The following is a 22459-nucleotide window of genomic DNA, read 5'->3' as shown; positions in this document are numbered from 1 at the left end:
CTAGCATGACATATAGAGGATATAGTGCAAAAATGATAAATTAATTAAAGCAAAATATGATGGAAGCATGTCTTAAAGAGTGGAACATTGTTTTATAAGTTGTGGAGACTTGCAGAAAAGATTCCCATAGTAAAAAAAAGTTTAGGAACAGTTGCCGGGAAGACCTGCACAAATCATGATAAATTTCATATCCTAAGAAAATTGTTGTGTTGTATTGTGGACCTTAGCAAACATATGAGGAGAATGTATATATATGTAGCATTGAGTGGCATGAGAAAATCATTGTGTTGAGTAATCTACCTTAGATTTGTTAGATAGACCATTGTTGCAATCGAGCTTCCTCTTTTTTCCTTGAGATTGTCTGTAAGTTGTCTTGCATTTTGGAGTATCTCTCATAGGAGAACATTGGTTGAATGCGAAGGTCATTCAATGTTCTAACTTTGGACATAGATGTGAATTTTAACCCCTGCCTTCCTGTCTTCCCAATGCCAATTGTTGCCTTTTGTAATGTTAGACGTTGAGATTTGTGTATGTTTATAGCCCATGTCATTGTGAGTGGTATTTGCCTTCGACTACCCAGTGACACATGACTTATGGGTACAATCTTTGGGTCATCTTTGTTCCATGGTGGTCCAGTATAATTATCGATCCTTGCAATAACATACATTGAAATATCAGGTGGTTTGGAACCAGGACTATACACAATATCAACTACCTCACCAAGAGATCCATTTACAAGACCTGCTTGTGTCCATATGTTTGTTGTGAGCATTATGTGTTGACCTTTACAAAGTAGCACTTGTTTCTCAAGTTTTTCATCACCAAATGCACTGTCCATTTTGTTCTTGGTGTTCATCGTGATACTTATTGCAATAGGGTAGTTCAATAATTTCAGCATTTTTTTGTTGTGTAGACTAACCAAAGAATTGGTGGAAAATAGGGGCATTGAGCAGTCAAATTCTTCTCTTTTAGATGACGTTACTTGTTTGTCTCTTTGGGTCATCAACAATTGCCAATTTTCTTGCCTTGGCTCTGCATTTTGTATGTTCTCTAACATTTGACAGAATTGTGTCTAGGTTGTGCTTTCACCTTGTTGTTGAAAAATTTTTTCTAAAGTGACAATTGTTGTGAACTGCTCCCATAGAAACCTAGCGCTAGTGTGTTGTGTAGATAGGTTTGTCCATCACAGTTGGAAATTGCACAAGGTCTCCAACTAAGATTATGGAGATTCCTCTAAAGCACAGGGGTTCATTGTAGGGGAATGCTTGCCACAGTCGACTATCTATTTTTAATAGTAGTTTTTCCACTATAAAACTCATTTCATCAATAAGAATGTATTTTATGTCCCTTAATGCTTCTTGGAATGTTATCAAAGCCTGCCCTTGCAATAGATGCATTTCTCTAATAGGTATTTTCAACACTGAATGTATTGTCAAAGCATGTATGTTGAATGCAGCAACTCCTGTAGGAGCTAGTGTGAGTAATTGGCTTCCTTGTTCTAGTGTCTCACTCTTGAGTGCATTTTGTAAATAGGTAATTAAGTAGGATTCTCCTGTACCAGCTATCCCTTCAATGATCATGTGAAGTGGTTTGGCACTTGAGCGATTCTTGTGGTTTGTAATCATTTTAAAAGTAATTTCTTGCTTTGTTGACAATGCATAGCTTGGGATGTCAAAGTTAGACAACATGCCTTCCTCTTGCCAGTTTTTTTTCTTTTCATTTATGAATTGTGTTGCAATTACATGTAAAGGTTTCAGTATCATAACCAAATCCCATCTATTGTTTTGATCAAACTCCCGTCTACTGAGCATGTCAAGTTCACTTACACTGACACTACTTGACGGCCCCATTTTTAAAAATAGTTGCCATTCATTTAGCTCTATTGTGTTGTCCATGTTGGTGTTACTGTTGCTTTCATCTTCTTCTAAGGTTGGTTCGTTCTAGGTGATGTGATTAACATGCCATACAAAATATCCTATTGCATTTATTTTCTTCCAATTTGTAATAAATTGATTCTTTGTAAGCCTTATTTCGATCTCTATATGATGGAAATGTTTATATAAGAGTAGCTCACTCCAGCAGAATATTTCAAATTACTCTGACTCCTCATCTGGGATGTTGTAGAACTTTGGGTAGACATTGACTATGGCTTTTACCTATCTCTTTTTCGGCTTGCTTTGTTTACGATTGGCAAAATAGATCTACGATCTTGCAGATTCAAGAAGTTTTAGTGTTTCAAGCTCTAGGGGTCGTTCAATGTAGGTATGCAAGTAGGTAGACTGCACTTGACTTTCACCCTTTTCCTTTGTGATCCATTGGAATACTTTTCGTCCAACATTCAAGGATGCAAAAGTACAACTACATACGACAAGTGGCAATTTTTGGAGCATCTAACATGTTTCTTGTGCCCCTATATCATGCTCTGCAACAATATCTATTATGAACTTTTGGTATGCAGTGAGGGCTAGCATGTCTTCTTATTGTAGTGTTGATATTCTTCTTAGCATATTTGTACAAGTATCAGATGCTTTCCTTGCTTTAGATGCATATTTGGTGATGTACTTGAGAACAAGGGCTCGTGACCTAACCAGTTGACAATCTATATTTGCTCTCTAGATCTTTCACATATCTTTGTTGTGTATGTTTATCCTACCATCGTTTCGTGCAAGTGCATATTTTTTAATGCCATCACTATCATATGATAGAATGGATACATCTTGTTCTTTCCATGGAGCTTTGTATTGACACTTTATTATTTTACCCTTCTTTCACAAACATGTTCCCTCTTTACATTTTGTGTCTCTAGACATGGTTAATAATTTCTTCATAGTCATGTACATGATCTGTAGTGAATATCTCAGTTGTGTTGAGCCTAAAATACTATATTGCTTCAATGAGCTGCATCTCGAGGGTTCCAAGTGCATACATACATGTCAAAAAAATTGTGTGCTTTTTCAACCTCTACATCAGTTTTTGTATCAATTTTTTCCATATCCGATGCATTTTTTTAGCCAAATAAATCCATGTATGTGTGCAATCCCTCTATGTTGCCATTCATATCTATACTAATAGTCCTTTGCACCAAGAAGTTTTCCAATCACCTCTTCACAAAATATTGTGAATCACTGATGCAAGTACAATGATGTGGTGTGGGGATTGTTTATTATGTTGTCCAAATGTTGTTTTCTTGACCACATTTTGATAGGTGTGTCATGTGCAAACAAACATTGTAGATCTGGCCACTTTGTGCCTATTGCACTTAATGTGAAAAATAAGGTTGGTGCTCCTAGTTGATTGATCATGTTTGTTAATTCTAATTGATACTTTTTCCAGTATGGTCTTGTGCCTCTGATTGAAGATTCAAAATGTATGAGTTTCTTGGCAAGTTTTGAGTCTAGAAGGTTTTCTAGATAATTGTGAAGACTTTTGATGGTGATTGGTATCTTCTCTTCAATGTTTCTCTTTGTGAAAACTACTACAAGGGCTTGACTACAATGTCGCAACATAAGATTGTAGATAAAATATCAGAACCGAGGGTGCCTTCCAAACCTATTGTCATGAAACCTCATCAAGTGCAATACATACTCATAGAATTGTACCTCTCGTAGTCATGGTTGCATGTGTTGTGCAAAACCTATTGGGAAGAGGGTAGGAAAGGCCATATCCAACAACCCCTCAGTGTTGCATTCATTTATTGGAGAAGGATCTATTTCAGGCCAGTTGATGACATCATCAATATTGTCCTCCAATTCCAATGTTTTCTTAATAATTTCTAGCTCGTGACATTTATTTGGCAATTTAGACATGAATGATGATGTGCATGGAACACTATTTTTAGTCAGATCTCCATCAATTTCCATCTCGTTATTTGGTATCACCATCTCTTCCTCTGTTTCAATGCTATGAAGCATGCTTGAAACATCTATTCTTATTTCTAGGATTTCCGCTAAGCATTCAACATCTATGGTGACATCACTATAATATGGGTCATGTTTGACTTTGTATTGTAGTGCATCTATGACATGACTTCTACTCACATAACAATCATAATGATGTCCTTGTGTATGTACTCTTCGAATAATGAGCATATCTAATTTGTATATTCTTCATGGAAGTACTTTTGCAATGTTTTTTGTGTGTCCACTGTATTTATATTGTCCCCCAAAACTATGGTTGACTTGCAGTACTAGATTGATTCTGGCAATAAGCATCTCTTCAACTTGGGTTAGTCTTTTCAACACCAAAGGTTGCTCTCCTGGGTCCATGTTGTTCATTGGTGAGAATTGATGTACCACTTTCTCATTGAAGCATCTCCTGCAAGATGGTTTGGAGCTTGATGACTGCAAAAGCATGCTTGGATAACATTCTTTGCATGTGGTACATATTCATAAGTTTGCCAGGGAGTCTATTCGGTGACGAAATCTTTTTAATGCTTTCATAAAGTTAGCATTTCCATCTGTTGGTGTTGTGATTTCTGACTCCTTTTGTTTTCGGGCTTCTCTATGTGACGCATAGTACTATTGATTGTAATCCTTTTGTCTCTATCTATCTATGCCTTTTGCACGTCTATGACTAACTATTTCATCTTTATGGCATGCATAGTATTCCTATTTTCCTTTGCGAGCTTTCTCTCTTTGGATTTCTATCCATTTAGAATCAATTTCAATCTTCTCATTGCAAGATTCCATCATTTGCATTTCGGAACTACATGTTATGCTCGATTTTCATCATAAGTAGATAAAGAATTAAGAAGCCAATTGTTATAGACTATGTATATTGTTATTTAATTATTATATCAATCTTATGTTAGGTAAATTAAAAATAGACATGTAAATTTCAAGTCCAATACTATATATGTAATTTAATCCACTATCAATAGAGAAAACCTAATTTTGTTTAATCTAATATATAATTCACCATCAAGCCTATATAAATTAGAAAATAGTGTAAGACATTTATATTACTAACATAGGTTTTTTTCATATATATTTATCTTATAATTCAAAGATAAGTAAATAAAGTATGATAATGTAATATTTTAAACCTATTTATACCCATCAAAAAATATGTTAAACCTATCTATAAAACTTTGATAAATTTTCATCATTGAAACAAGATACTCTATTAATGTTCTAAAAATAACATTTAATTTTCAAACCTACTTTATTATCGAGGCAATCACCCCTATGATATCCGATTCTCATTTACTCAGAGGCCCAGGCTATATAGTTTACTTAGAGAGTTCAATGCTACATGTATGGTAGTAGCCTATTTTCAACCCACTTAAAAAATAACATACAGGAAGTATGATAATTTAATATATTAAACCTATTAATACCAATCAAAAAATAAATTAAACCTATCTATAAACTTCCATGTCCATACCTTGTTCCAAAGCTCCTTATTTTAGAATGGACGGATTACAACACCAAATATGAACCCCTTGTAGGTAGAAATCTACAACACAAATCAAATAGATTACTTACATTGAAGAAGTATTAAATTTTATGGATAAAAATAGAAATATCTTTTTGATAAGATGGCTTAAGAAATTCCCAGCCAACAAAACAAGAGGTTTGTACTTAACAGGCGAAAGATGTGGAGGTAATAATAATTGGAAGATAATGTACTTAGAAATTCAAATCAGAGTAATGTAAAAGTAGAACCTTTTAATCATTGTGTACATTGGTACTCAATTGTTTCCTGTTCAATATAACGATTGTTTCATATATAATTATCTTATAATTCAAAGATAAGTAAATAAAGTATGATAATTTAATACGTTAAACCTATTCATACCGATCAAAAAATATATTAAACTTATCTATAAAACATTGATAAAATTCTTACTCGATTAATATTCTTAAAATAATATTTAATTTTCATACCTAATTTAGAATAAAACACAGCCTGAATTACATGCTCAATAGAATGCTGTTATGTCTATATCTTGTGAAGTACAGGTTACCAAAACCTATTAATCTCTCTTTTCTATTGAATGAAAAGGTAATATGAAAAACGGTAGGCTACTGTTACATTACATAGTCTCTGAGGTTTAATATATTACTGTAGGCAATCCTTTAAAAATTATAGGGTTCTCTGATCAAACAAATAGCGTTCTTTCAAATTATTCAGAGAGCTAATAAATCCAATGTTCAGTAATAGGTGTACTGGAAAGAATTCATGAGAATACTGTAGTTGCGCCATGGGTAAGAGCTGAATCTAAAAGTTTTAGAATGAGGCAGAAGCAATAAATACTACCAGCAAAATGATCTGGATATACAAGATGTTCTTTTCATAATTATGAACAATACCCGTTCGAGAGAATCCTTCTAAAAGATAACACGGTCAATGAATTATTTAAGAAAAACAAGCAAGTGCTTTCACATCAATTTGGTAGTGGACTGCAACAATTAAGCCTTACTTACATTATCTAGATATTCAAACCCCCACAAAAAAATCACAGTTCCCATGTAAACCGACTTAATGTACAGAAATCTATTGAGTTTAATGAACATTGAAGAATCTTAATTTAGATTTTAGGTTGAGTATTTTGTATGCAAGAATTAATCTACGTTGGACTGTAACAGGAATGGAAGAAAGGAATAGGCAGTATAATTGTTTCCTATAGTTCTTTATAGTTCTTTCGTTCTCATTATAGATGGTTAGTGTGCTCTGAAATGTAACGTCAGTATAATAAGAAATCTAATCTCCTAATAGAGTTTATGTGCCAAAATTCATCATAGATCCTACATTGTTATCTAGGAATGTTAATGCAACAAATATTTCGCAGTTGAATTCAGAAGTAAAAATACTAATCATAATATGCTCTCAAAATCCAATCAATCTGATGAAATGAACGATGTTTAGAAATTTTGTTTGTCTTCTCTGACAGTAGAGTTTATGTGTCAATTCTGATGATAGATCACAGAATATTATCTAGAATGTTAATAAAATAAAATAAACTCTCTCACAGTTGAATTCCAAAGTAAAAATACTAATCATAATATAAATCGAAAATCTACAATCACTCTAATGTCATGAATAATATCTAGAAACGTATGTTATCTAGAATGTTAATAAAAACCTCTTTCAAAATTGAATCTGAAAATAGAAGTACTGATCATAGTATACGCTGAAAATCTAATCACTCTAATGAAATGAAAACAATCTAATCACTGTGATGAAATGAACTACCAAGATCATAGAAACAGAAGCGTTTTTTCCCTTAATCTGTCAACATGGCTACTGAATCAGGTAATTTAGACTTACTCAGATTTCTCTTCATGAGCAAGTTTAGATTATTACCAGTACTTCACCCAATTTATATTGAAGCCAAAATAATTGTAGCCAAAATATAAGTAGAAGAAACAACGAAAGAACTGAGCCAAATAAAATGCAGTTTTCAAATTTGCTTTTGGATTGTTAATAGAATACTGCATTCAAACGCAAGCCTAAATTAATAAGGTTGCATAAGAAAGAATAAAATTTTACGAATGGTTAAAGGAAATCGAACTACCTGTGTCGATCACGACCGAACAAAGCTCTAATACTTCTAATTCGGTGACGAAAATGAAGCAGAGGCATAGGAAATGGGACGAGGATCTGAATGAAAGATACCTCCGTTCAAATGACACGTTCCAATATCGTGGCCGGCTGTCCCGTCTGCACATGCCAATTGTGTGGCCGGCCGTCTCTTCTCCACGTGCCAATCGTAGTCTCCTTCTTTCGTATTCTCAATGTTTATCGGCTAAAATAAATGCTTAAATGTGTTTAGCCGCTTGTCTAAAGTCTTCCTATCCTATCGGCTAAAAATCCGGCAGCCCACATGGCATTTACCAGCACAAGTAGCCGGCGTCTAACATTCAAAACCGGCGAGCGTCCTCGCACAAGGTAGCCCATCGGCTAATAATTATGTTTTATTTTAATTTGATTGTGAAAACTATGATGCATGCAATGATACCGAGAACTTAATAAACTATTGAATCTTTGTGTAGTACAAGTCATTTATATTAAATAGTCTATCTTTCACAAATTGTTCAAATTAGAGGAAAATCAAAATTTGATAATTATAAATGTATGATATTTTTTTACTAGAAGGATGTGTGGATATCTAGATAGAACAAATGCCACATAGTGGCATTTACTTGCCTTTATCTTATTAATTGTATTTATAAGTATGGAATACAGATTGTAGTTTGTAATAAATTTCTAATTAATTTTATTATGCAATGAAGTTGGTTCAAGGACAAGGATAGACAAAGATGATAGCTGATAAAGAAATCAATAATGATAATGAAATAAAATTTGATGATGAAATCAACACAGACAATCAATAAAAGATCATAGTGTCTCAAGTGGATATTGATCAAGGAATAATCATAGATGTACGGTGTCAAGATATTGTCTACTATCTTTTGCATAATCAATACACTAACTAGATGAATAGTTCCCAATGCAGAGGACTCAAGATGAAAAGTGAATCCTATATGCTTCAAGATAGAAAACTTTATAATAGAAACTATGAGGGAATTTATTTGAAGTATTTGGGACGTACAAAAGAAAAAAAGGTTTTCAAACAGTTTCAGGATAAGTATGGCATAGGACATGGATCAGAAGAGTCTACAACCCATATGATTTTGAGATCAGTTTCCTTTTCGTACAATATTTAAAGATACATTTGAACTTGTACGTTCTTTCCATGTTTGTCAAACAAGTGCCAACTGAGTGAGACATTCAGTTATGCCTCTACAACTAGTATTTGAGGTAACCCCATTTTCTATGTTGGGGCTAGACTTTATTGGTCCAATAACCCCACAATCATCAAGACATATGTTCATTTTCACAACTACTAACTATTGCACATGTCGGATAGAAGCTAAGACTTTCAAAAATTGCATAGCCAAAGTATTGATTGATTTCTTAGAAGAGCATATTTTTACTAGTTTTGGGACACCGTACTTCCTCATCGGTGATAATGGATCATCTTTTGCGTCAATATTCCTTATCTAGTTGGCATTGGATAATCAGGTTATAATAAATTTCTCCTCAAATTACTATCTGCTCAGTAATGGTGTGGTCGAGTCCACTAATAAGAACTCGATCATAGTGATAAAGTGCTTGCTGAAGGAAAACCCAAAAGTTTTGTACACTCAACTAAAATATGCATTGTGGATAGACTGAGTCAAGATCAAAAACACTTTGGGAACATCCCCATATCTACTCGGCTATGGATAGGAGCACATCCCCATATCTACTCAGCTATGGATAGGAGCCAATATTCACACTAAATCTCAAAATTCCAAGTTTGAAATTCATGAGCGAATATGCTAAAGATGGTAACAAAGTCCAAATCATATTAGTGAATTTCTTGGAATTGGATGAGAAAAGGAGAGAAGCTTTAGACCACATATCAAAACATCAGGCTATCATCAAACAATGGTTCGACAAGAGGGCCACAATCAAATCTTTTAGAATATTTGACCTTGTTCTCTTATAAGACAAGGCAAAAGAAAAGGTGGGCAGTCACACTAAGTTTCAATGCTTGTGGATTGGCCTTTACAAATTTGTTGAAATTTGGGAGAAAATACTTTTAGGCTAAGTTCTCTACAAGAGGAATTGGTTCCATTTCTAATCAATGGCCATTTTTTGAAATGTTACTTCGAGATTTAAAAGCCAAAAACATATCAATGTTTTTTTCTTTTTTAAGTAAATAAAAAATTGCAAGTGTGTTTGCTTTCCAGTTGTGTGTTTTCTTTCAGTTGTGTGTTTGCTTTGAAGTTGTGTCTACCTTTTCTTGTTAGTCTAGGGGTTAGGTGCAATCAAGAATCTTTCTTGATGCATCCAATAGATCACTCCCTTTGGTTTCGACTTTAGAGAATAGGCATTTCTTTGTCAAAGAATTTAGATGGTTATGTTTCTTATACCAACTAAAAAATTGATGTTACTTGTAGTTGTAAAGGACTTTTAGTTTTGAGAGTTTGCAAATTTAAAAATTAAGGATTGAAAATTAAGAATGTTCAAAATTGTTGTTATTTTGAGAGTTTAAAACTCTCAACACTTTACAAATTCAATGATTGACTATCTTGGTGATTTTTTAATCTATGTTGATAGTAGAGAGGGATTATCCAAACCTATTAGTTCAGACAAAGGGTCTTCTCAAAGAACTACTAGGATCATTGTTTGGCATGCGAGTTTTGCAAAGTTCAATAAAAGAGGAACACACGAGTTATCAAAATGAACAAAAATGACACCAATGCCTTGGCCACACAGTCTAAGCGTGATTAAGGTATAGAGAAAAAAAAAAAATTATAGATAGTGTTAAATTTAAAGATTCTAGAAGACCCTAAAAGGTAATTAGACAAAGCGGATATGTACTCCAAAATGGCTATCCATGATCTATACAAATCACTTCATGGATGAATCAGGTAGAAACATGTGAGCTCTGTGAATAAAATCAAAGAAGATTACTAAGGAACCAAAATGCAAAATTGATAACTTGTCAAGAGCCCTTTGGATGGATTATCTCATCTAGTTAGATAGTGATTGACAAATAAGTTTTACGAGGATTCCTAATGAATGAATCGATGGAGTAAAATTTTGTTTTTGAGTTTCTACAAGCTTATGATAGACTACACCTTGAGATGTCAAAGGAAATGAAAACACTAGGAACACATTGAGCTTGAAGATTTGAGATTCTAAAATTTTGACAATCAAAGAACTTGAAACTTTCTTGAAGTGTTCAGAATTCAGTTGTCATTTGAAAAATGGTGGAAGGATGCTTATAGATGAAGAAATGCCTTTGTCGTTTCTTCCCTTTTGTTGGGGCTATTTTTTGTGGTCTCACAATGCATACCCCATTTCTCCTAGAAATGGGGACCCCCTAGAAATTATTTTGTCTACTAGACTCCTGGTCCATAGTCTAGGTCACTTTTAAACTCCCCTAGGAGTCTAGGTCAAGCCCTAGTACCTAACTAGAGGTTTGAGGAATAGAGATTGGAACAAAAGATAAGTTTTTTTAAACTTACATTTGTGCGCTAGGCCTAGGGTCTATAGAAGACCCCTTGGCCCCTTAAAGCTTTTCACCTTTCTCTTACCTCTTCCTTTGCATGTACCTCCCCATTCCTAGTCCCTCTGCTCCCCATCTTCCATCAACAAGTTAAAAAGGTCAACATCCTCTTGTGAAGGTGGGCACATGTACACCTCCCTAAAGTACGCATGTGCACACCTTTCAACCTCAGCTAATACCTAAACCTAAAGCTAACTTAAAAGAACTAAGTAGCTAAGGAAGGTGTGTTAATGCCCACCTCAACAAGGTGCACATCTACACACCTTGCCTTACAAACTCAAGCAACAAAAGATAGTCAAATGCACATAACTATTAAGGCATTAGAGGTTGGCACATGCACACCTCCTCAATGTGTGCATGCGCACACCTCTATGATCATAAAAAAAATTAAAAACAAAGTCTTCCCCAATAGCACTACATAGCTACACACATGCACACACAAGGTCATTCAGAGGCTAAAGTGATGCAAAAGCATCTTGGGCTGGCTGACAATCCTACATGTTGGAGGGATTTTAGTGTGGAGTTGTGGTGCTTGGTCATTATTGGGCATAGCTTTGGCTGAGGAGCTCGACATACATTGTGGAGCTCGATATGCTATATGGAGCTCAACATGTTCTATGGAGCTCGTCATTCTCTATGGAGCTTGGCTTGCTCTATGGAGATCGACATGCCCTGGGAGCTTGGCATGCTCTAGGAGCATGACACTGCTTATGGTTTGGTTGATGCTCAACTTGGTCTTTCAGATGCTTGACTTGGTCTTGGCTACTATTAGTGCCAAGTTGTCTGTAAAATGACTTTTTTCATTCAATTTATGTATGGGTATTTAATTGTGTTGAAGCTAACTTGTGGCTCAATGTATATTTAATGTAAGGGATTTAATTTAATTTGTAAAGAACTAGGCCAACTTGTGGCTTAGTTGGGTATAATTAGGGGTCTTTTAGAGTCTTCATGAATTGTAATCATTTAAATTAGAGGAGAGGATGAAGGGTAGATGTGAACTTTGAATAGCTAGTAGTTGCAGCTTGAGAACCAGAGGATTGCTTGGTTGACCTGAGAGTAAAATTATGGATTCTTCATGGTGTTCTTATCTAGTTGTGGATCTAGAATAGCTGGGGTTGGGATTGTAAGTTGGATCTTGTGAGATTATCAAAATTGATATTGTAATTTTTGTTTGTATTTGACCCTAACCTGGAAGGCCTTATAGCTAGGCATATTGCATGTAATTAGTTACTTAATGAATAAAGAGTTGTGATTTAGTATTAGATCTTTCCCTTAATTTTTTGTTGTTGTGTTTCCAATGTATGGTTATATGCTGGCGGTTTGGACATCTCCTTTTGGGGATTCTCCTTCTTTGTGTTGCATCATAAAGCAATGCACATGCACACATCTAAGGGTGCACTAAGCATGCTAAAGTGCATAGTAGCACATTTTGGGGGGACTTGACTTTTTTGATTGCATTCTAATTGATTTTAACATATTGTGGAGTCAATTAGTTTTTTTATTATTATTGAAATTTGAGCTTTTTGATTAATGTTTCCTTTGTCTTGTGTAGATAAGATGGCATCATCATCATCTTCAATGGTAGAGAAGATATCTCCAAAATTAGTAACCTTCAAGTACCAAGGGGCACCAAGGAAATCTCGATTTCAAGATGGACTTACTGAGATTAGAGACAAAAAACTTGGGCATATAGACTAGAACACATTCCTCACAATTTGTATAAACTTAAACAAATATCTGCAATGGTGTCGGTAATCATCTGATCATGCCTTGTTAATGCAATATCACATCCAACATTAGTCCAATCTAAAGAACTCATAATGACTCTTGCACAACACTATGTGACCAAAGAGAAGGTCATTAAGAGTGTGAGGGGAGAGATAGTCCTAGACCTCCAACCTAGGAACATTGAGAAAGTATTCCATCTCCTAACAGTAGATCAGTATATACTGGTTTCCTATCATGGGTTAGAATGATGGTATAAGGATAATTTGAAAGAAGCACATGAGATAGTACCATCCTCCTTACTAATAGATAGAACACCAGTAGCCCATAGAGTTAGTAAAGTGGACATGACAAGGGAGTATATGAAGGATGACATCAGATATGCAATTGTGCTTTTGAGTAGAGTTATGGCACTTCCTACAAAGGGACACCATCAAATCTAGATGGTCCACTTTATAGAAACCATCAAAAGGGAAAAAATGCCAATTGATTGGGGTGCCATCCTAATTTACAGCTTGGATGAGTAAATTGTAGCCATCAAAGCCGATCTATGATTCTATATGACATCATACATGGTGTATCTACTAGTGGCTAGAATGACAGACTACCCAGGCCTCTACAAAAAGGGAATCATGCAAGATACAAATGCTTAGCCCTATGTGTTATATCCATAATTGGTGAAGAAGAAAATTTGACTACAAAGTATGGGATACAGGGTGGTAAATGATGGGTTCATCTTCACAATCACAAGGTAAATCAAAGGTGATGAAAAAAAAATAATGTGAGTAGAAGAAACTTCTAGGATCATAGAAATCAACACCTACAACATTCAGTTAAAAATGCTCACCTATCTTAGGGTAGATGCTACTCTACTATACGCAAAGAATCTCACAAGATACCCATATGATAGACTCATTCTACTAGAGATTGCATGCCAACTCATTTCTACATACGACAGAGTGAGAAGACAACATAAGAAGACATAGGTTTGGCCCATCACAATTGGCACTTTCGAGGTGAAACAAAAGAAAAATATTGTCACCTTTGATTCTTAGTCTAGGATCAATATTTCTTGGAAGAATACAACTCCCCTCACCCATACTTTGACAACATTGGAATGGTACAACACCTGGTAGGGAAAGAGTTTCTACATTAAGAAGCTTTGGAAGATCATTAGATGAATGATGTAGATGACTATGATTTTTGTATAAGGGACTATTGTAGAATGAATCTATACTTAGATAAGAAAAAGTGCTAAAGATGAAGATCCCCCTCAGGGTTGTGGAGAAGGATAATGAAGATGTAATGGATCCACTATACAATAGGGATAAAATCTATGACCGACCATTAATGAATGTCAAAATAGAGAGGGATGAGAATGTAGATATAAATCATTGGGCTAGGCATATAGTAAAATTGACAAAGGAATGGATCTTGTTCCTTAGACTATACCCTTATAGGCTACTACAAGGCCAATCAAAGGTAAAGGTTCAAAAGTCACAGTGCAAACCTTCTCTGATCAATCTATAGTAAGGCTAGAAATGGTACATTAGCATGAGAGGGTGGTTAAGTAGTTTGAAGCTGATAGGAGTAATAAGAGGAAAATAATATCTTTAAAGGCTATGAGGAAAAAAAACTAGGCCCAAGTGCCTCAAAAAGAATAGATCCAACCTAAACAAGCTGAGCCTACAGCTCAAGAGCCCATAGAAGAGCCACAAGCACCTTCATAGCTAGAATAGGTGGAGGAAGAAAATGAAAAAGAGTAGTGGGTACCACTAGTGGCTACATAAGAGAAAGAAGCCTTTCCCTAGGCTCCCAAAAGGGAATAGATTGAATCAAGTTTGGTGGGAACACAAAGGAGAAGATTAAAGAACAAGAACACTCCATCTACACAAGTGCCCAAGATAATCCTAGAAATGAAGGTAGAAGAAGAAGAAGGGGGCTAGATTGAATATGTCCCCTTAAGCCAAAGAACCTACTTGGCTAGGGAAACAAAGGAAGAGAGGAGAAGAAGTTCAATAGTGACACATCCATTTACTTCAAGGAGCCTATCCAAGTATCAACATTAGAGGATTAGTAGAAAAAATGGATAGCTAAGATGGAGGGTCAAGAAACTAATGTCTTCAACCTCTCTGACTTTGACTTTATGCCAATGGGTACCAAGATGGTGGGAGAGAAAATAAGTAACACTCCCATGAGTGAATCCTAAGGAGACGACTATAATTAATTACTACCTCTACCTCAAGGACCTCTAGGCATTTTTGGACAAGGGATCACTGACTCCACTTCCTTGGGCTACAAAACAAGAAGAACAAACAACTAAGGAAGCAGAACCCCAAAAACTACATGTTGATGAAGTATCTGGGGAAGGGAAAATACTTGAAGTGCCTCAAAAAATCCTCAAGATATAGAGGCTTGAACCATAGACTAACCAAATATATAGACTCCAATGGTAGATCTTTCTCAATGGGAAAAGGCTCTACAAAGGATTGATAAGGGAAAGGAGCCTACAATAGAAACAACCTCTTCATTTAAATACATGTCTCCCATGGGTACCACACTAACATGGCTAAAGAGAGAAGTCATGTTTCACCAAAAAAGGCAAGTAGACCTAATAGGTGAGGAGGGAATGAGAAAATTAGTGAAAGCAATCAAGAATCATGAACCACCTACTAGTGATGCGTGAACATTGGCCTTCATAATGAAGAACCAAAATTAGGACTTACTTGCACATATATCCATTCCTCCTCTACATGCTGAAACCAAAAACTTGACTCCTAAGGATTAAAAAATCAAGGAGGCAATGTTGGGGAGACCCATGGTAGACAATGAAAAAGTGATGATCACTATAGGGATGGAAGAAGTGTTTAGACACATGGACCAAGATGAGTCTAAATTTATAGCATTGTGGAAACAAAACTAGCTATTAAGAGGCTATTTGCATGAAGTTTTGGGCCCTACTGACCTTGATAATCTAGAGATCACTCTTGCAAAAACATTAGAGATAAAATGCATGGGAAAAACTCAATTAGACCCATTTTTGGAAGTATGTCAGTAGTCACGGGACAATTTTGAAGAGAAAGGTGTGCAAATAGTACATGGTAATTTGAATGTATTGTACCACATCCATTCAAGTGTCGACAAGTTGTTTTCTATAGTGAACCAATATTTTGTGCTAATGGATGAAGTACATACCTAAGATAGTTAACTACAAGCATTGACATCAATAAAGGGCTAAAGGTTCATACACTTGATGGAGGTACACACTACTAAGGAGCTAGACAATCTCAATGATTGGATTGAGAAGATATTAGTGGGAAATAAAGTAATGGAAGGATTATATGTAGAGGTCTAGAGGATCAAAGACGGGACTCAAGAGAAATTTTTGGAAGTGAAAAGGTACTATAACACTGCTTGGTTTGAGATTTTTTAAGACAAGTCTAAGACCAAGCTCATTGAGACACAATTACTGGTCCAACAATTCTTAGGAACATTCAAAGATGCTTAGTTAGATGAAAACATAAGACAAGTGTTTATGACTTAAGATGTATTGTTAGAGTTGGATATAAAGCTTGATGATTTTGTGGCTACTGAGGTTGAAGTATGTAATTATCAACTACCATTAAAGGAAATATATGGAGCTTTGAATTTTTCAGAGGCTACTCTAGAGGTAGAAATAATAGGGATGTTTTAAGAGAAAATATAGATACATCCTTTTGGTCTAAAAGGGAAGAAAACCTAGATGATGGAAATGTCATTTTAACACTTAGAAAAAAAATTATTTTTGGAACCTGTCACCAAGGTGTGCAAGTGTGTTTTTCACATAAGTACATAGATAGATTTGAAAAAGTAGCATTGCGCTGATGGTTAACTCTTAATTCCTAATTTAGAGCATTCCATACACCAAAAATGTATTTTGATGATAGTTCAAAACCAAGAAATTCCTAGAGAAGGCCGAGCTTCCATTTTTAGAACTTTCAAAGACTCCTAGATCATCTGCTAGTTGCATTCTTATCATCTTCTCATTCTACTTTTGCTTTTGTGTCATGTAAAGGCTCGTGCACCAATTAGTGAATATAAAAAAGGGTGGAGACTTACTTAGCACTATTTAGAGAGTCAGTTTGTATATAATTAGATTTTTTTAATAAATTTTTAGTACGAGTTTGCATTTTAAGAAGTCTCACTCCTAACACAAAGGGAGGAGGTGATTTCTTATAAATACATGGATGTTATATGTACACAAGACTATTATTTTGATGTAATAATATATGTTATTTTTCTTGCATAGCATTTTATCTCGCATGAGCACAATTTTCATTTCATTGTGATTTGATGAAATGTCAAACATCTTTTAGTTATGATTGAGTTCCCATCAACGATTGCATCAGTGGAGTTTAGGAAGTATTGCTTGTAATTTAATTGACTTCCTATGTGATCTTTTTGATGATTTAATTCCCATATGTCTTGTTACCATGGTTTATCTATGTTAGGAATTTATTTTTTAAAGTTATTTTCTTTAATCTCTTATCACTCTATCTTTTTTATTTTCTTTTCTAACACTCGGTTAAAATAAGAATTTATATAGCTGCATTGACAAATTGCATTCATCATTAAAAAAAAAAAACCAAAAATATATCTCTTTTGTGGTTACTTGTCAAAGAGCAAATAGATCAAACATCTTATCTAAAAAAATTTCAAACCAAAAAATGCCTCCTCATGAACATGTACGTTTATCTTCAATTGAGCAGATTTTAGTAGGTTGCAAGATCGTGTGGAGCCTTGGAGTTTATCATCAATTATCTTTTTAAGAGAGGAGTTTGAAACGATTTCTATCATTCAATATCATGCAAAATGATAGCTCAACACAACCCACATAGCATCTTTTCATTTAACTAGTCCTTGGATCAACCCTTGACCTTTCATTCCTTGCCTCTCTTTAGGCCTAAGAATGTTACTTTTGGCATACCCTTAAACTAATATCTAATACTAAACCCCCAATACCATCCTTACTTTGTCAAATAGATGATAGTCAATTGAACAGGTGGAAAAGTCACCTATCAAAGTACAAAATGTATTCTCCCACTCAGAAATCAATAGGGACACTTAATCCCCATAGAACAAAAATTGCCTTACCTTGGATGACCAAAAAAATAGGATTATCATGATTTTATTTTCATTAAAAACCAAGGCTATTGTTGAAGTTTTAATGACCATTAGTCAATCTATGGACGTTAGTTATCATCGATGACATGGCAACATCATCAAAATCTCATAGGATTTTGATGATATTTTGTCGATATTCCTACAAGGCCTATCATCAATGGCATGGAAAACTCATCAATAACCACTCCTAATCATCAAAGTTTCAACATTTTCTAGTCATGGTCTAATGCCACCTCCTGACAAAGATCGAGCTCATTTTTTATGGGTTTTCTGCTAATAAATAGATAGGCCTAGCTTTAATCAAAATTTCAACAAAATTACAACAATGGAATATTTCAACCATTAATAGTCGAAGAATCGACCAACCCTCGTTGAAAAATATTTCCAAATTTACTAGTTCCTTTAATAGGGTTCTCTCTTAACCAAGCTCACTTTAGAAGAGAAAAAACAGGTAGCATGTTACTTGGTGATTTTTTTCCCAAATTAGGGTTTTACATTAAATACTAGTGTCATATATGTGTGATGAATTCTATTTACTATTATTATTTTACTGTTGGTCAACATATACTAAATATAGAGTTCAGTATTGAACATAATATTAGGTTGTTGACGAGTTTCTATATGGACAAAGTTGTTTAATGTGATTGTTTAAGTTGTTTGAACTAGATAATGAAAGTTAAATTGGTACATTTGGACATGAGGATAACTAATTCAACCACCTCTCAGGTATTCTAAATATTCTAACAAATATTTCTATTGATTTTGAACCTTGTCCTTGTGTAGGTTTCTTTCTATACTCTTATTAGGATTGATACCCTTATTCATTTCACCAACTTATTGATTTGGATTTTTTTTTATTCTATCTTAGAACCTTCTTTGTGGTTACCACTTTATGGGTTCTTGGATTCTTTCTTAGTTGAAAAGACTTCTTTTCCTAATGCCAAGATTTATTACACAGAGAAAAATATATGGAAAAACTCCAAATTCTATGGGTCAGACCCATTTCCTCATCTTGGAAACAATATCTATAAAGTGATGAAGATTTTTTGTATTGACGAGTACTAACAAAGATTCTACCAAACTATTCCATTTTTAGTAGGTATCATGAAATCTATTGATAAAATCTAACAAAAAGTACTTGTTATTCTTCTAAATATGCTTCAGTATAAGTAGTGTAGTTGTAAGCCATGGAACCTAGTCAATAAAGAAGAACATGCAAACATAGAATTAGTCATATCAAGATTAAAGGACCTTTTCTTAAGAACTATAAATGATTTTCCAATCACCCATGGTCCACTTCACAATGTATCAAGTATATCTTCTCCACACAAAAGGATGAAAATGAAAGTTTTCCTTTTAGAAAAGCTAAAATCTCAACTTGCACCTTCAAGAACTACTTATTCCTTGTGAAATATCTAGTAATATTAATGTTGGTTCAAAGACCCATTAACTTTTAGACTAGTAAAACAGCCATATGGTATCCTATCTCCTTCCACATAGTTCCCAAGTACACTCCTATTTCAAATTTATTTGTACCATGTCCTATCTGATACTATCTTGTAACCCTTCCAACTTTTAGTTATAAGGTTTTAACATTAAATGCTCCAAAAAAAAAACTTTTATGAAGTTTATTTTTTTATGTTTTTGTGTTCTCTAGGGGGGCTTTTCTTAGTTACTACTAATTGGTAAAGATGTGTGTCTTATTATAGATGGTAGGTATTGTTCAATTTGACAATTTTCATCATTCTATGAATCATATATATGTGACATCTCTCTAAATTTATCAAAACAAATTAATGAATATATGTTTTCATGCTATATTCTCTATTATATAATATTTAATTCTTATCTACCTACTCCCAAATATCAACCTTCTATCTAGAAATATTAGAAAATCTAATATGAAGTGATACTTAATCTTATTAGATGAATACTTGATCTTGTTTGTCATGAAATTATTGTTAAAAGTAATATATTGCATAAATTTTCTATTTTCTTATGAATTTCATTTGAAGAAATTCAACATGTTAAAAAAATAAGTAAGATGAAGTCTCCATAGTTATTTTTAAGGTCAATCTATAAGGATTATCTTGTCATGATTGGGAGTAGGCCTAGAATTTGACAGTTGCCACTACTTGTCATATGATTTTTTTTTTTTTATAATAGTTTAATCATTTTAATAATGCATTTTATTTTACGTCTAATGAAAAATATTGATTTTTAGTTTTTTTCTTAATGAAAATACTTTAAATAAATTTAAAAATCTTATAAATAAGTAAAATAAATATTTATTATTAAATATTTGAAAGCAATTAAAGCTAAAATATAAACATAAATTAATAATATTTGTAAAATTATCAAATTCATTCAAAATAGTTTGAACTTTATATGTATTATTTGAGTTGGTGTAAATAATATTCACTATTTACACTTAAGTTTTACTTAGGTTAATGCATTATTTTATTATATTGCATTATTTTATTATTTATTTAGGTGAGACACTTAGGAGTTTGTGTACTATCATGAGTTTTCATGTTGATGACACAGAAGTATGCGACTCTAATTCAGCACATGGTGTCTACAACACTAGAGTTTGCATCATTTTTTGAGTTGTCATGTAGACAACATAGTTATTCGTACTCTCATTTTAGCACATGTTCTCTACCACATTATTTTGCATGCTACACCATTGTAGGCTTATCCTCACAGCATCAGACTTACTCCTGTGCTTAATGGACGATAACCCATATCTGGTGGACATGTGCTTGATTGTATGACTTATCATGTTGCTGACTTCTATGCATTCTAGATACATCTTAGAGGCCTTTATATACAAGCACTCGTAGTGTTTACAATCATCTGATCACATAGTGATGTATTAGGACACGCTATGATATATTGATCATAATCTTTTGGTCTACAATTGTGCTTGTGTTCGAGTTCTTTGATCTTGGGTGAATTTGTCCTAAGACAAATTCTTACATGGTATTAGAGCTATACCAAATTTTTATATGGTATTAGAGCTCTTGGAGAACTTCTCTTCACATAGCCATTCAAGACCATCTTCTTGCTTCAGCACCTTGGCCTGAATCTAGAGTATCATAGTCACTAGGAGTGTCTAGAGCTAGATCTAACCTCACCATTGCATTTGGAATGTAGATTCGGTGAAAATTAGCTATAAAGTTGCCTGCCCTAGGCCAAAGTTGATCGTGAGCAATATTTTTTTTGTAAACTGGCAACCTAAAGGGCCGATTTATGAAATTGTTATGATCATTTTAAACCTATACATTTAATTTTTAGAGCTATATTTTTATTCATCTACATCTCTACATTTTTTAAAGATTTGAGTAATTTTTTCTAGAAAAATTGGCCATTAGGCCTATAGGAGAGATTTTTTGCAAGTGAAGATTGAAGCTTGCTAGTGCAAATTAGATATTTGCATCACATTTAGAAGGTCAAAAAACTCCCAAATCGGATTTTTTTAAAATCCAAATCAGACATCTGAGGCAAAATCTAGAGCCATTTGATTTTTGGAGGTGCGATGGTAGCGATTCAGGAAAGATAATTACAATAGTGATTTTCAAATAGTGACATCTCCCTCATATGGACTCCTTTATGTGAGTAAGTTTTTGTTTTGTTTTGGGGGTAGAATTTCATGATATACACATTGGTGCAGGTGGTTTGAGATCTATGTTCCTAATTTTTTCTGCAACTCACAAATCCTAATTTTTTAAGTGCATTTTTTTTGTCTACTTTCAAAATATGTAATCAGATTAAAGATTTGGTGGATAGAAATACTACTTTCAGAAATAGGCTCTAAATTGGCAAGCAGTTATCAAGCATCGAATCATTCATTGGTGGGGCGGGCTTCTTTGATTTGTTTTGCATCTTTGGGGGTTACATTAGTCCATCATGGAAGAGGAAGATTTAATTATCTTTACACTAGACAACTATCAGGAATGGAGTCAATTGGTTATCCCATATATTAGTTAGTATAATGCACTACCATATGATATTTGGTGCACTCTTTCTCTATATGGATATGGAGGTTATGGATTCACTTGATGACTTGATGTCAAAATATTTATATAATATTTGAATCCATCTTTGATCGACGTATGGAGATTCACACATTCCTCCATTCCCCAAAGATCATTTATCTCTAGTTGCAGCTGTATCCTCTCTAGATCAGATCACACCTACAAATGCTCATGTTGCTCCTACTAATCTTGTTTTAGCCAAAGATGCTTTGGATTCAGTGCAATAGGACACTCCATGTCTTCCTACTTTATCTTCATGCAATAACTTCCTTCCGGACATCGCAGACATATTTGTAGAGTCTCACATTGAAGATGTGGGAGACATCCTTGATGATATTTATCTTCTCTTTGAGCTGAATTATTCATCCATTGCCATAGTGACTGATTCATGTACTTTGGCATGGCAGGATACACTTTTTCTTTTAGTTCCAGCCTTAGGTGATGACTTCTTGGTATAAATTTC

The 22459-nt window shown here is 34.1% G+C and overlaps 1 protein-coding gene across 1 annotated transcript; it reads right to left on the bottom strand.

Annotated features, from left to right (window-relative positions):
* Positions 1 to 310: 310 nt before the first annotated feature.
* LOC149558670 (uncharacterized) lies at positions 311 to 856 on the bottom strand. Its single transcript, XM_089830994.1, has one exon. The coding sequence runs from the start codon at positions 854 to 856 to the stop codon at positions 311 to 313; it is 546 nt and encodes a 181-aa protein (XP_089687120.1).
* Between the last annotated feature and the right edge of the window lie 21603 nt (positions 857 to 22459).

Source organism: Cupressus sempervirens, chromosome 5 (genome assembly GCF_028749045.1).
Source record: "Cupressus sempervirens isolate cs-2001-9-10 chromosome 5, ASM2874904v1, whole genome shotgun sequence".
NCBI classification, from domain to species: Eukaryota; Viridiplantae; Streptophyta; class Pinopsida; order Cupressales; family Cupressaceae; genus Cupressus; species Cupressus sempervirens.
The sequence above is the reverse complement of the archived record's forward strand: the minus strand, read 5'-3'. Positions and strand labels throughout refer to the sequence as shown.